Source organism: Bombus affinis, chromosome 9 (genome assembly GCF_024516045.1).
Source record: "Bombus affinis isolate iyBomAffi1 chromosome 9, iyBomAffi1.2, whole genome shotgun sequence".
In the NCBI taxonomy this organism is placed as follows: domain Eukaryota; kingdom Metazoa; phylum Arthropoda; class Insecta; order Hymenoptera; family Apidae; genus Bombus; species Bombus affinis.
The window spans coordinates 10,130,700-10,143,186 of NC_066352.1; the positions used below are offsets into that span (position 1 = coordinate 10,130,700).

The following is a 12,487-nucleotide window of genomic DNA, read 5'->3' on the forward strand; positions in this document are numbered from 1 at the left end:
TAGCGCCGCAATGCGAACTACCGCACACTGCCACCTGGTTTGAGAAGCATACTAGAGTTTTTAGTTCTCGCAATTTTCAGTTCTGCTAGCGAGTAGTAACTTTTTATTTCTATTCGGTACTTTTCATTTCCTACGTTTCGTCTCTCCAGCTTCCCGTGATCAAGGTGTTCATATTATCTTTTTCTATACGAATTTTCTGTATAATTTATATTCATCGAATGAAAGTATTAGGATTCTCTTACATAGGTTATGCTCGATTTGTAACTTCTTCAGTTCAGTTGTTTCTTTAAAGATGCATTTTTATAAATGAAATGTTTTAATAGGTCACAATTGTATGCGTTTTACGTATTTATAATAATCTTTCATTTTGATTCGTATACAAAGCATCTTATAGTAGCATTTATACGACTTGCATTTTTATTTAGTTGTATGTTGTTGATGAATTCAATTGGACGAGATAAATGTTTGTCAATAAAAATTTTTTAACGATTCTTTGAGCATTAAATTTAAGAAGAAAATACGTTAAGGATCATGTAATATTGTTACGATAATATTTTTATGACATTACTAGTGAATTTTTAAAAAATCAATGATCATCTATTTGTTATTATACACGTCAGCTTTAAGCAAATACGCAAAATTTTATTCGAGACTATCATTCTCCAATGTAAAGAGCAAGAATTACGTGTAAAGTAGGCGTATGATTGTTTCACCTATTTATTGTTAATGTTGTGGACTGACTTTTCACTTTTTTTAGTCTGCTATTTTGCGTGCGAAAATTAATATTTCGTGTGAATATAAATTATTCTTACTGATAATTACCGAGCATTATTATTTGTTATTTTAAACAAATCGACTTGGACCATACTATATAATCTTAAAACAAAACTATTCCTTCGAGCAGGTTGATAATATTTCTATTTGATACGTTTTTACGAAACAGCAATATGGCAGATGACAAAAATGAAGATACAAAAGAAGATAAATCCAGCGAAAATAAAGACCAACTACGAATGATAGCTGCTGAAGAACGTTCGGAATATTTTAAAAAATTAGAAAAATGGTTACATGAAGCCTATGCTTGGCAAAGCATGGCTGCAATGTTTCCATATTATTTAATGTCTGGACAAATAATAAATCCTTCATCTGGTAAGATTGTCACATTGCTGTCATCTCATGAAGCATGTAATTACAAGTTACTATGAATTCTCAATGTAACAAAATTATTCTATAAAATAGAATAATTATAGGTGTACCATCATTCTCATCACAAGTATCAAATGTAGCAAATACACATAGGTTAATTGTTGACACGAATGGCCAGGAAAATGATCCACTCAGACAAAGAAGGCCGCAAGATTATGTAGGACCTCCGTTCCAGCCTCCTGGAGCTGAAGGTAGAAGGTCATAACGATATCTCCTGTGTCCATCACATTCCAACAGAGGTTCAGCTAGTACTATATGTGCTTTTATTACAAAAGTACTGCATTTTGTATAATTGTTTTCAAAATGTTTGGCTGCTTTATGTGTCTTTAAATAGCTACGCATAATGCAGTATTTTTGAAACATACATTTTCATCTGTATCATCTAATGTCATGATTATCTTCTCCATTAAGATTTAAGAAAACGATTTTTTCAGGATTTGAATACCGTATACCTCCAATATGGAAGAGATTTGCAGCAGAATTTATAGATACAATAATGTTGTTTCTTTTGAAGTTTTCCATTACTTTCATTGCTATTGATGTTTTTGATTTCATGTATGTATGATTAATCTTTTTCTCTTTATAGTTTCATCTTTCTTTGACTTGCCATCATCTTATCTTATTTTAGAGATATAGATGATCTAGACTTGGTACGAGCAAACTTGAGAATTGATTATAAAATGGCTTTGGAAATGACATATGGCATATTAATACTAGAAATAATTCATCGTGTAATAGTGTGCATTTTTGAGGTATGTATATTATTGATAGAAAATAATACAAGTAATGAATGCTTAATGAAAACATTTTTTTAGGCATTTTGGCTTCAACATGGTGTAAATGGTCGTATTGGTGGTGCAACACCTGGAAAATTCATGATGGGATTAAAGGTAGTTCAATGCCGTAGTGTTACACCTGTTGATAGACCTGATGATCCTGACATTGTACTTGTTTCACCAGGAATAGATTTAGGTTTACCACTAGCACTTGGAAGATCAGTTGTGAAGAATATTATCTTAGCATTTTTATTCCCTATATGCTTTGCCTTATTTTTCTTCAGGTTTAACAGAACTGTTTATGACCTACTTTGTAATTCCATTGTGGTTGAAGATCCTCATAGGAACTTAAATAATAATAGACTTCATCAACAATAAAAAGATCAAAAAAATTATACCTACATTGTATATATCGTGTGTGCACAAGCGTATCTAATATGTATATAATCGTTCAACTAAACAAATCGATTATCGCAATACTACGAAGTATTTTTCTAGATGTATTACGGGAAATCTTACAATTTTTGGATAATATAAATTTACCAATTATTTGAAAAACAAAACTTAATTATCTTGAGACTTATACCATTGAGATTGTACAGATTTTATCTAACACAGTTACTAATAAAACATTTTGTAATTTATTTTCAAGCTTTTTGAATCCCCACACATATGCCATTAATAATTTTTTAACATATTGTTTTTATAACATTTGCGAAATTATTATAGAAACATTTTTGTGGAAATCTTCAGTAACAGAAAAACAATTTTTTCGATGTATTTTAAATTTTTTAGCGCCATCTAGAGGAATAAGATTAGAAACTAATAAGACTAACAACTAACCAATGACGTCACTTCCCAGTTAAACGTGGCTACCCTACAAGTGAAGGAAGGAGTGGCTTTGCGACCTGTCAAGTTAGATGATTTCTCGTGAAAATTAATGACTCGTTGCATCAATTAAGTTATTCACGTGTGCTTAGTACTTATAATCCACCGCGTAGTAGTTCTAATATACGAAGAAAATGTCGTCTTCGGGTGATTTTGGAAACCCGTTGCGTAAATTTAAACTTGTCTTTCTCGGTGAACAGAGCGGTATGTATTTTCTAAATCTACTTCCGTTGATTTTGGATCAATATTGTTGATGTACATGTCCGTTTTATCTTGCTGATGATTTCTCGTGTATCAAATACCATATTTTCTGTCGTATGTATCAGTTCCAATGATGACCGTTCTAGGTTATAGATCAATATTTCTGGTCACTGTGCAACTTTATCGTTGCGATCGAATTTGGCGTCGTTCTTGTTATCACCATCCTAAAATTGCATTTAGTCTTAACAATACCTATAATTTTATATCTACGTAGTTGTACAATCCCATGATTTTCATAAAAAATGTCTATTAACCATTAAAATTCATTATTTATGCACTTAATCTCGTATCGCTGTTTCATATATTTGTTTCATTTTAAACGATTGCAGACTATATCGATATACCGCAATATTGTAAAATCTAATCACAGTGAATAAATTTCAATAATTTATATTTTATCCAAGGGAAGATAGTAATTTTATTATGAATTATATATTTTTAGAAATGGCTACAATATGATTTAAATTTATAATAATAATTCATTATCATGAATGTTTCTGAACTACATTCTGTACAACTATATTATATTTTGTATTTTGATTTTTTAAACGTATAATAGTACATTTTGTCCATTAATCGTGTGATTTGATGTTGCAGTTGGAAAAACTTCTCTTATCACACGGTTTATGTATGACAGCTTTGACAACACGTATCAGGTATGAAACTATTGGTTTTGTGATATACATATATATATATGCATATGTCATAAAATTTACATATAGTCTTAAATAAATACCAAATAACAAATTGATTGCTTTAGTGACATAGATTAATATGTTATCTTATAAATATTTAAATATAACAGTTCTTTAATTTTCTCTTTTACCACACAACCTACAATCCAAATTTCTGAGATTATCCATATCTCATTGGCATATTTTCCAATGATCTTATGAGAATGTTATAAATTTGTACTTTCATCTATATCTTTATCTTTCATTTTATTGTAGTTATGATTTTTATATGTCTTACACTTTTGTTGTATAAAATGGACAGTATCAATCATCAATAAGGAGAAACCAAGGGGGAACCAAGACATTGATTTTTTGTAATAGATGTCATTAAAGAAATAAAATGCAGGAATATCATAAGATTATCATCAACTATTATTACTTCTATTTTGTGAATTTATTAAAATATGAAATTTCAATATGGTAGTTTTAATTAAAATATTTTAGGTATAATGAAATGATTTTATATGGAAAGTTACAATAAAATACTATACTATTTATTACAGGCTACAATAGGTATAGATTTTTTAAGCAAAACTATGTATCTGGAGGATAGAACTGTAAGATTACAGCTATGGGATACTGCAGGCCAAGAACGGTTTAGATCTTTGATACCTAGTTATATCAGAGATTCTACTGTTGCAGTGGTGGTGTATGATATTACTAGTAAGTTTAATTTGAAATAGAGATAAAGTGTAGGCTATGTCATGTTATATCATGAGCTCAAGTGAACTATATATACAGATGCAAACTCATTTCATCAAACATCAAAATGGATTGATGATGTACGGACTGAAAGAGGAAGTGATGTAATTATTATGTTAGTGGGTAATAAAACAGATTTGGGTGATAAAAGACAAGTTTCAATGGAAGAAGGTGAACGAAAAGCTAAAGAGTTAAATGTGATGTTTATTGAAACTAGTGCTAAAGCTGGATATAATGTGAAACAGGTAAGTTTCTATTGCTTAATAAACATTTATTCTTTGCTATATTAATTAAAATTGTAATATATTAATTCTATTCTATTCATTGACCAGCTCTTTAGAAGAGTAGCAGCAGCTTTACCAGGCATGGATTCCACTGAAAATAAGCCTCCCGAAGACAGTATCCTTTATGTAAGATACGTAATGTGCACATCTGCATGGTACATATACATAATCATATTTCAGGGATTTTTCTTTCTTCAAATATAGCACTAAGAAATATGTCCTACATCCTCAATCTTTATTCGGTTTTTATTTGTTACATGGTTTGAATATCATTTATTTTCAAGATTACTTGACTTCAGTCTATCAAAGTAATCTTTCAATATATTTTATAGAAACTTCATTGATTATTTAAATTTCAGATATATTTTACAGTAATATTTTATCAATTTTCTAGAATAATTAAATATGTATGTTATATACTTTTAAATTTTTCATAACCATTATTAATTTTCTAAGAATCGTTTTGAATCCATTACTTTTAACATTATTTTTTAACATTATTAACAGTTTCAGTTTTTTCCGTTATCTTTTTGTGTTTTCCTTAATGTGTTGCTAAACCTGTAGTGCAAGAAGTAGTTCTGAAGGACACACCAATTGAACTGAAAGCATCGGAGAGCAGTTGTGCATGTTAAACCACCGATCAGCCTAATGGTAGACAACACACTGATATAAGTTAATTTATAAATTAAACTTTCAATGCTAGGACAGTGATATTCAGTCTGTACCCTTTCCACAGTTTATAATGTGAAAAGGAGTAGTACTGTACTGAGGAGCTATAATGGTTTTTTTCGTGAAAAAATATAAATATCTCACGGTAGCTTAAAGCAGACTGCTTTTACACAATAACGTGTTTGTGTGTACTAGTACATTATCAACATAATTTAATTCATTTAAACTCTTGTACTTCATCAGAGCCGCTTGCTTTTTTGACGTGTCGGTAGTTAATAATCGTCATCCTAGATAGTGCTTCGAACATTTTCTTAATCGACAAATAATTTTTATGACAGATATTTTGTTTGTTACGAATATTTGTAATTTTAAGTAATTAAATTTTTTTTATATTTTGCATTCTGATAAAAAAGAATTTGAATGAAATACTAGTCGTATGCATGATCAGTGCTGCAATTGCATGATATATGGTGCACTTATATATATACTACATATGTATTTATCATCATGTATATATAAGTTGCAATACGCGATAAACTAATGTTGAAATCATGTAATTACGTATTGCGTAAATGCAGTCAAAGTAATAGTCAACTACAATTCGTTATCGATTTGAACTGGTTGCAAACGCGAGCAATAAAAATCTTATATATTTATGGATGCACTGGATTGAAATGTGGACCGATTTAGTATAAAAGGCAACTCGTATAATATGTACCTGCGAGCGTACTGTGAATGAACATAAGGAGAAAAATAATTTCAACGATGCAAAATTAGTAGTTAACGATATCTCATTTTTTATAAATATTTTAAGAAAACATTGCTCATGTATAATGGTTTTCCTCGATTTAGAACAATCACTGCATAAATTAATATGTTGCATTTCCTATTGAAGTATTATTTATATATACTTGGAACTGAATATTTCATTTATATGTACTCATACAAAAACAAAAAAAAAAAAAAAAGGAAAGAAAGAAATTTAGATAGATCAAATCATTTTCAGAAGCTTTGACAAAATTGAATTTGTATATATTAACTTAAAATTTGGGATATGGATAGACAGAATGCTATTATACCTAATACTATGATATTTTTGTTAATAATTATTGTAATATTTTATTTATATAAAAACATCTAATAGCATTATTATTTTTTTTATATTGATTTTTTTATGAACCATAATTTGTTCTTGCCATTTTTCCTCGTTATACATATTTCCTTATTTCGTAATCATTGTATAAGTCTCATTTTTAGCTGTATAATATTTTAATTAGGGTTTATATACATATAGGAAAAATAGGGACAAAGTGAAACACTTAAAGTTTAATGATACAAAAACCACACAAATAACAGAAGCAGTTCTATTTTATTTTATATTGCATTATAAATCTTTTGTCTTATAAGATCTCTAATATAAAAGGTCTGTCGCCTTTGTAGTATTTTCTATAGTTTTTACTCTGCTCCGCTATCAGCTTCGTAGAAAGAAAATGAAGCTAGCTAAATATACTTTCACATAATTTGAACAATAACCTAAAATACTGATAATTACTTGCTTATCTGGCTAGAAAAATGATTATTTTGTTTATAAAACGTTAAAAACTCCGATAACGACTATGATTAATGTACTCAATGAACAGTCGGGCTGACAAGTGATAATAGCTGGTCATAATTTATGACGTACTTGAACAATTAGTTATTGGCATATACAGAATATTTCACTTTGCCTCTATTTTTCCTATATATACAATGCTTTGTATCATATCGTGAGGATGTGAGAGATAGCACTCATTGTATAATTTCTAATTAAGGTGCTTTGTGGCTGTAAAATTTCACGGTTATTAATGTTAGGGAATGCTCCGTCCCGTTTTTAAATTACTTAAATTTTATATGCTTTTTGAATACCATCTATCCTAGCTTTCGAAAAAAAAATACACATTTACTGACTCAAACTTCAATGGGACTAAATTTTCGATCGATATCCAGAGTCAAAAATCGTATAGACACTTGAGAAATTCTTTGTAAAACTTCTAAAATCTGATATAATATAATAACTCAGCATACTGCCTAAACACAAGGAATCGTTCAAATCTATTAATACGATCTTTTTTAGGGTTTAGCAGTTTCTTAGAATTTACACGAATTTGTAAGATTGATACGAAAATTGATCGACATGCTGACCCTTTTTTTTTTTTAAATGAATTAATAGCTGAATATTAATGGCAATCGAATGGTTACTGTGATAACGCCTTAACACACGAAAGCAGCTGTCGATTTGCAGAATCAATCACCGATGCAGAACGGCTCCGAATCGGAGGGAGAGAGCGGCTGCATTTGCTAGGGAGGTGGTTTATCAATGTGCAGCTAATAATGCTAACTCCTTGAGACATTCTGATACGAACCAAAAATCATCACGTACTATTAACAAGATGCTGGCTTCTTCTGATGTCTACATCGTGGCCCATAAGTTAACGCGCGACGAAGGCACAAAACGTTTCATTGACACCGTTCTTACTACCGACTACTTCTGCCCCAATCAGTCTCATTTAAGTCGTTTAACTATAGCGTGATTAACTGAGCGTTTTGCTATGATTCATATTACTCCGAGAACAGCTTCGTACGGTTATAGTGCACGTTGTTATGTTGTTGTACCCGCCAGACACTCTTCGACGAGAACTAGCGATCTTCTTTACACATTACGGTGTGAACCGCAAATAGACGTCGTTCAGAAAAGAAATAAAAAATTCCATCACACGAATGACCGATGTAATAGCTACATCACGATGATAGGATGGCTCTTCCATGCTCGTTGGAATATCATTCAATGCGTAGTTAAGCGATCGAAGCAATATGCAAACAGCTTTTCTGTGAGATTGTACATATCACGATTCTTGATGTTGCGAATCGTTTAATAAATAAAAAGTACATCGACATTACTATTTTTACTTTTCCATAAAATTTCGTCGAGCTTAGCCGACTCGAGAAGTCGAGATGCCACCAATTTCTTCCGAACAACGTTCTTTGCTCATCCTATCATCGTTTCCTTGGATCGCGATTTTCGAGGTAAAATCTACTCAACACGCACAAGACACCGAGAAGCTTAGACGAGAGTCTTTTAGACAGAGGTATTCTAGACCTTAACGAAAACGACTGAAAGTAAAACGTTTTATTAGTTTACAAGATAGTCGAGGAAATCAAATGATCGAACGGTCTGGTTTCTGGATCATTTGCGAAAATTATTACTCACACGTAGAACATGTTATTGGCAAGTTTGTTCGATGGTGGATTGTTCAAGGTTTATAATATTGTAATCATAATTAACCATCTTTATAGACATTTTTCAATATTTCTTGATAAATAAGCGAGCGACTCGATATGCGATCCGTTCATAAATTGAGAAAGAAGACGCACGTTGAAGAGAATAATTTGCGAAAAGGATGAAATGTGTTCAATCGTTCACTCGCCATTTTATATAATTATTAACTTGTGTAACTATTCAATTTTTGTCATTCAGTATGTTATCTTTTGAACCAATGAAATTTGTTGACTGTTTCAGCAGGTTACATGAAAGATCATAGATGAAAGAGAATCGGTATTTCAGTTTGAAAGGAAAATTAGAGTTGCGTCTTCTTTCTAACGAGATACACACAAACACACATGCACAAATAAGTGCATAAATAACTAAAACGTAGAAATCAGTATGAAAAAAAGTGTGTGCACTGTGCATCAATTCATGAACCTGTCTCGTGTGTCACGACGTGTGACGAGCGTCGAGCGACGAAATTGCTCGTGTTTTATCGAGGAGACTGAACGCTTTTGAGCACGCCGTTGTTTAATCAGAATCGAATAAAACGAAACGAAATATACTCGAGCTATAATACTAATACTGTATTGTGCCAGGCATAACATGAAGCGCTTTGGAGGAAAAGATGTTGCGACAGCCTCGTTAATGAAGCGGCTGAACTCGGAAAATTCGCGGGTAAATTGGTTCGAGCGCGACATTCAGCGTTCTGTCAGCGATAATCGAGTGTGCCATGAAGGAAGTGGGCCAATTTTACATCTGCTAATTAGAATTTAGAAAAAACGAAACGGTAGACGCATCTGTGGAGAAAATGCAAGGATGAGAAAATTCCGCTTGCCACGTGACTGAAGTCGCGAACGAGCGTAGTTTCCTCTGGCGTCGTCGTTGAACATTGATGTGATAAGGCTTCTATTCGAAGAAAACGATGGAAAAAGGAACGAAAGATGGAACAGAAATTAAGTGATATGTAATTCATTAATCCGCCGTGCTTATCGCGAGCTCTACGTGCACTAGCACCGTTTCTTCTCAACGTTAAACTGTCTCTCTAGCGCAGCCCCTTGTGTAATAACGTGTCGTGTAGCGTTGATTCGCACCGTCTTGTATTGCAGCGTACGAACATCCAGAAGTTCTGTGGTACGAATCCCAAAGAAAGTTTACGTCTTGGAGAGGTCGAAGATACTTTATTACGTTCGATACTTTCTATTCGGGAAAAACATATTCTCGTTGAAGAATGTACTGTAAGCTATGGATATGGAATAATCTAAAAAGCGCCTAAAAATGTCGGTTGGGGAAAGGACTCGTACCATTTGACTTCTTGTTGGTGCATGCCGAGCGTATATTTTTCTTTCATTCGGCCTCGTGTTCCGCGGAGAAGACACTCGGCTGCAGACTCCTCGACCGAAAATACGGCCGTAGCTCGACGTAGGGTAGATTCCCTTAGACATTTCCGTACGAGGGGAATAACTTTGCTATACTCGTTTTAATCTTTATCGCCTAGTTCGCGATGTTCATGCCTAAGGAGAAAGAGGACGCGTCAACGCTCGTCAGGGGCGCACTTCCGATGTAACTAAAGGAAGTCCTCTCGATCTCCACGCGGCTGCAGCGATTGTCTCCTCCACGCTGGCGAAGCGAACGAATGTAGAGATACGTCGATCTAGTCGGAACGATCTATCATTGGAAAGAACGCGATCGATGGATCGTTCAAAAATCCACGGTGCTTGTTTCGTTGGGGCACAGTGAGATCTTTTCGGTTACGGTTCCATCCTTTCGCCACGAGAGTATTGCCGATTAAATAAAAAATATTGTCACGAATTTCGTCGAAGCGTTACGTTATTGTATCGAGTCACTCAAGCGTGATTTGACAATTACGATAATTGGTGATTGCGTGAAACACATCTATGAAAGTATTGACAAATGTTTGTGTAAGGGATGGAATACGTTTATTAGAATTATTTAGTAAGACGAAAAAGGTATCCAGATTTCATAAGATCTTATATTTTCTTTTATCAAGCTTGCATTTTATTTAAGAGATAGTCCTAAATATTCGTTTGTAGGGTCTTGAGTAAATATATTCGTTCCTTTAGACACACGGAATTACGTTGTATTATTTTAAATAATATTAGTATGAGAAAGGAAACATTCGGTTTTGTAACGTGGTTGCTCTTCGTAGCGAAAGGGTTAACGGAGATTTGATAATCTAGTAGTAATAATGATTTGTAGCGTTTCGGAGGATTCTTGTGAATGTAATTTGCAAGGCAGCCGCGTTATGTGGTAATGTTATTGTAGCCGATGTTTCTTAGTTAAATAGAGGTATTCGCTGTATCGTCTTTTTGCAATTAAATTGTCAATCTTAACGTAGCAGTAGGGTGCGATATTCATTAATTGTAAAGTTAACCCTTCCAGTCATCGAGGCTGTAGAATTCTTGTGATGGATCTTTTTGTAAAACATTATGAATCCAACATTATGAATTCGTAATATAGTCTTCGACGTAGGAAGCGAAATGAAATTTGTGGGAATGTCCTTTCTGTATATTAGATTTTCTGTCTCTATATGATAATTTGGTACTTATAGTAGAATGTTTCCTTGATTCCTATTATTCTTCGTTCGAAAGGAAATGAAAATCCGAGACTCGAAGGGTTAAATGTTTCAAGGCTTTAAGTTTCTCCGACATATTTAATATAAAATAGAAACTAATGTACGCTTTTGTTTAACGTGATAAAACGAGATCTTGCAGAAATATAATTGAAAATAAACACCAGAGATTCTTGATTCATTCGAGATCGATGTAAGGGAAATTGATCGACGACCGACAACAAGCTCCTTCGCGTTTGTACCTGCATCGTTCTACATACGCGCCTGAACATCCCGATCAGACCGGAAGACTAAAAGTGCATTTATGGCTCACGTCATCTATAAGCAATGTACGCATATTACATTATTATAACTATCGCGATTGGATTCGTTGAAGAGGCGAAAGAAATGGATACCGAGGACAAGTTCGGGATCTTTTATCGTTTCCCTCATTTGTTATAGCGCAATATCGAAGTACGTAAATAACGAGTAGTAAATCATGATATTTCTTATTTAGCTTCGAAGCTACGCGTAGCTGTAGCAATTGCATACACACACACACACGTACAAACACACCGATTGTATCGTATTTAATATTAGGGGACACGTGTCGTCGTTTCTTCGATTTACGCGTTTGTCCGTGCTACAACGAACGGAGATCAGAGGAGAACTGCGATAAAGAAGGATGCGTTTGTTTTATACAGTTTAATCGGTCGTACCGAAGATTATGTTTCTTCTGTGAATAAAACACTGTAGCACGCTTCGCTTAAGAATTCGATACACCCGTTTGTGTTCGATTGGATATGAGTAAAATATGTGTTCTACTCTCTATTGACTAATTTCAACCTCCTCGACTCATAGTTCCTTCGAAGCCACAATCATTTTACCCTAACAATCGAAGACCGAATGTGACTTTACGCAACGAATGCGTAACGCTGGTTAGAAATCAACGATCCGAATTAAGGAGATGATTCCTCCGATTATTTTCCATTTTATCGTATTAGGTGGAAAGATTTCCAAGTTCACACTAGCGATCCGGTTTCCGGGATTGAACGCAATAAATCAATGACATACTCACGTTGACTGAGACACTG

General features: G+C 33.2%; 2 protein-coding genes across 7 annotated transcripts in view; both read left to right on the plus strand.

The window, feature by feature from the left end:
* The window catches only part of LOC126920113 (protein FAM8A1), a 34,667-nt gene extending 32,041 nt beyond the window's left edge, over positions 1-2,626 (plus strand). For 2 of the 5 annotated variants that reach the window (XM_050730072.1, XM_050730073.1), the window contains exons 2-6: positions 944-1,149; positions 1,251-1,397; positions 1,641-1,761; positions 1,835-1,958; positions 2,022-2,626. In XM_050730072.1, coding sequence (XP_050586029.1) covers positions 944-1,149; positions 1,251-1,397; positions 1,641-1,761; positions 1,835-1,958; positions 2,022-2,360 — 937 coding nt within the window. In that variant the 3' untranslated portion in view covers positions 2,361-2,626. Of the gene's footprint in view, positions 1-29; positions 165-291; positions 333-904; positions 1,150-1,250; positions 1,398-1,640; positions 1,762-1,834; positions 1,959-2,021 lie in introns of those variants that run through there. The other 3 variants (XM_050730075.1, XM_050730074.1, XM_050730071.1) reach the window with 3 other exon arrangements.
* A 205-nt stretch (positions 2,627-2,831) lies between these two features.
* Positions 2,832-11,580, plus strand: LOC126920367 (ras-related protein Rab6). Of its 2 annotated transcripts, none has more exons than XM_050730605.1 (6): positions 2,832-3,074; positions 3,729-3,787; positions 4,369-4,528; positions 4,607-4,812; positions 4,900-4,966; positions 7,788-11,580. In XM_050730605.1, exons 1-6 carry the CDS (start codon positions 3,005-3,007, stop codon positions 7,859-7,861), a joined length of 636 nt encoding a protein of 211 aa, XP_050586562.1. In that variant the 5' UTR covers positions 2,832-3,004; the 3' UTR covers positions 7,862-11,580. The 2 variants fall into 2 exon arrangements, with proteins under 2 accessions (XP_050586562.1, XP_050586563.1); XM_050730606.1 differs by lacking the exon at positions 7,788-11,580 and adding an exon at positions 5,416-6,672.
* Positions 11,581-12,487: the final 907 nt, after the last annotated feature.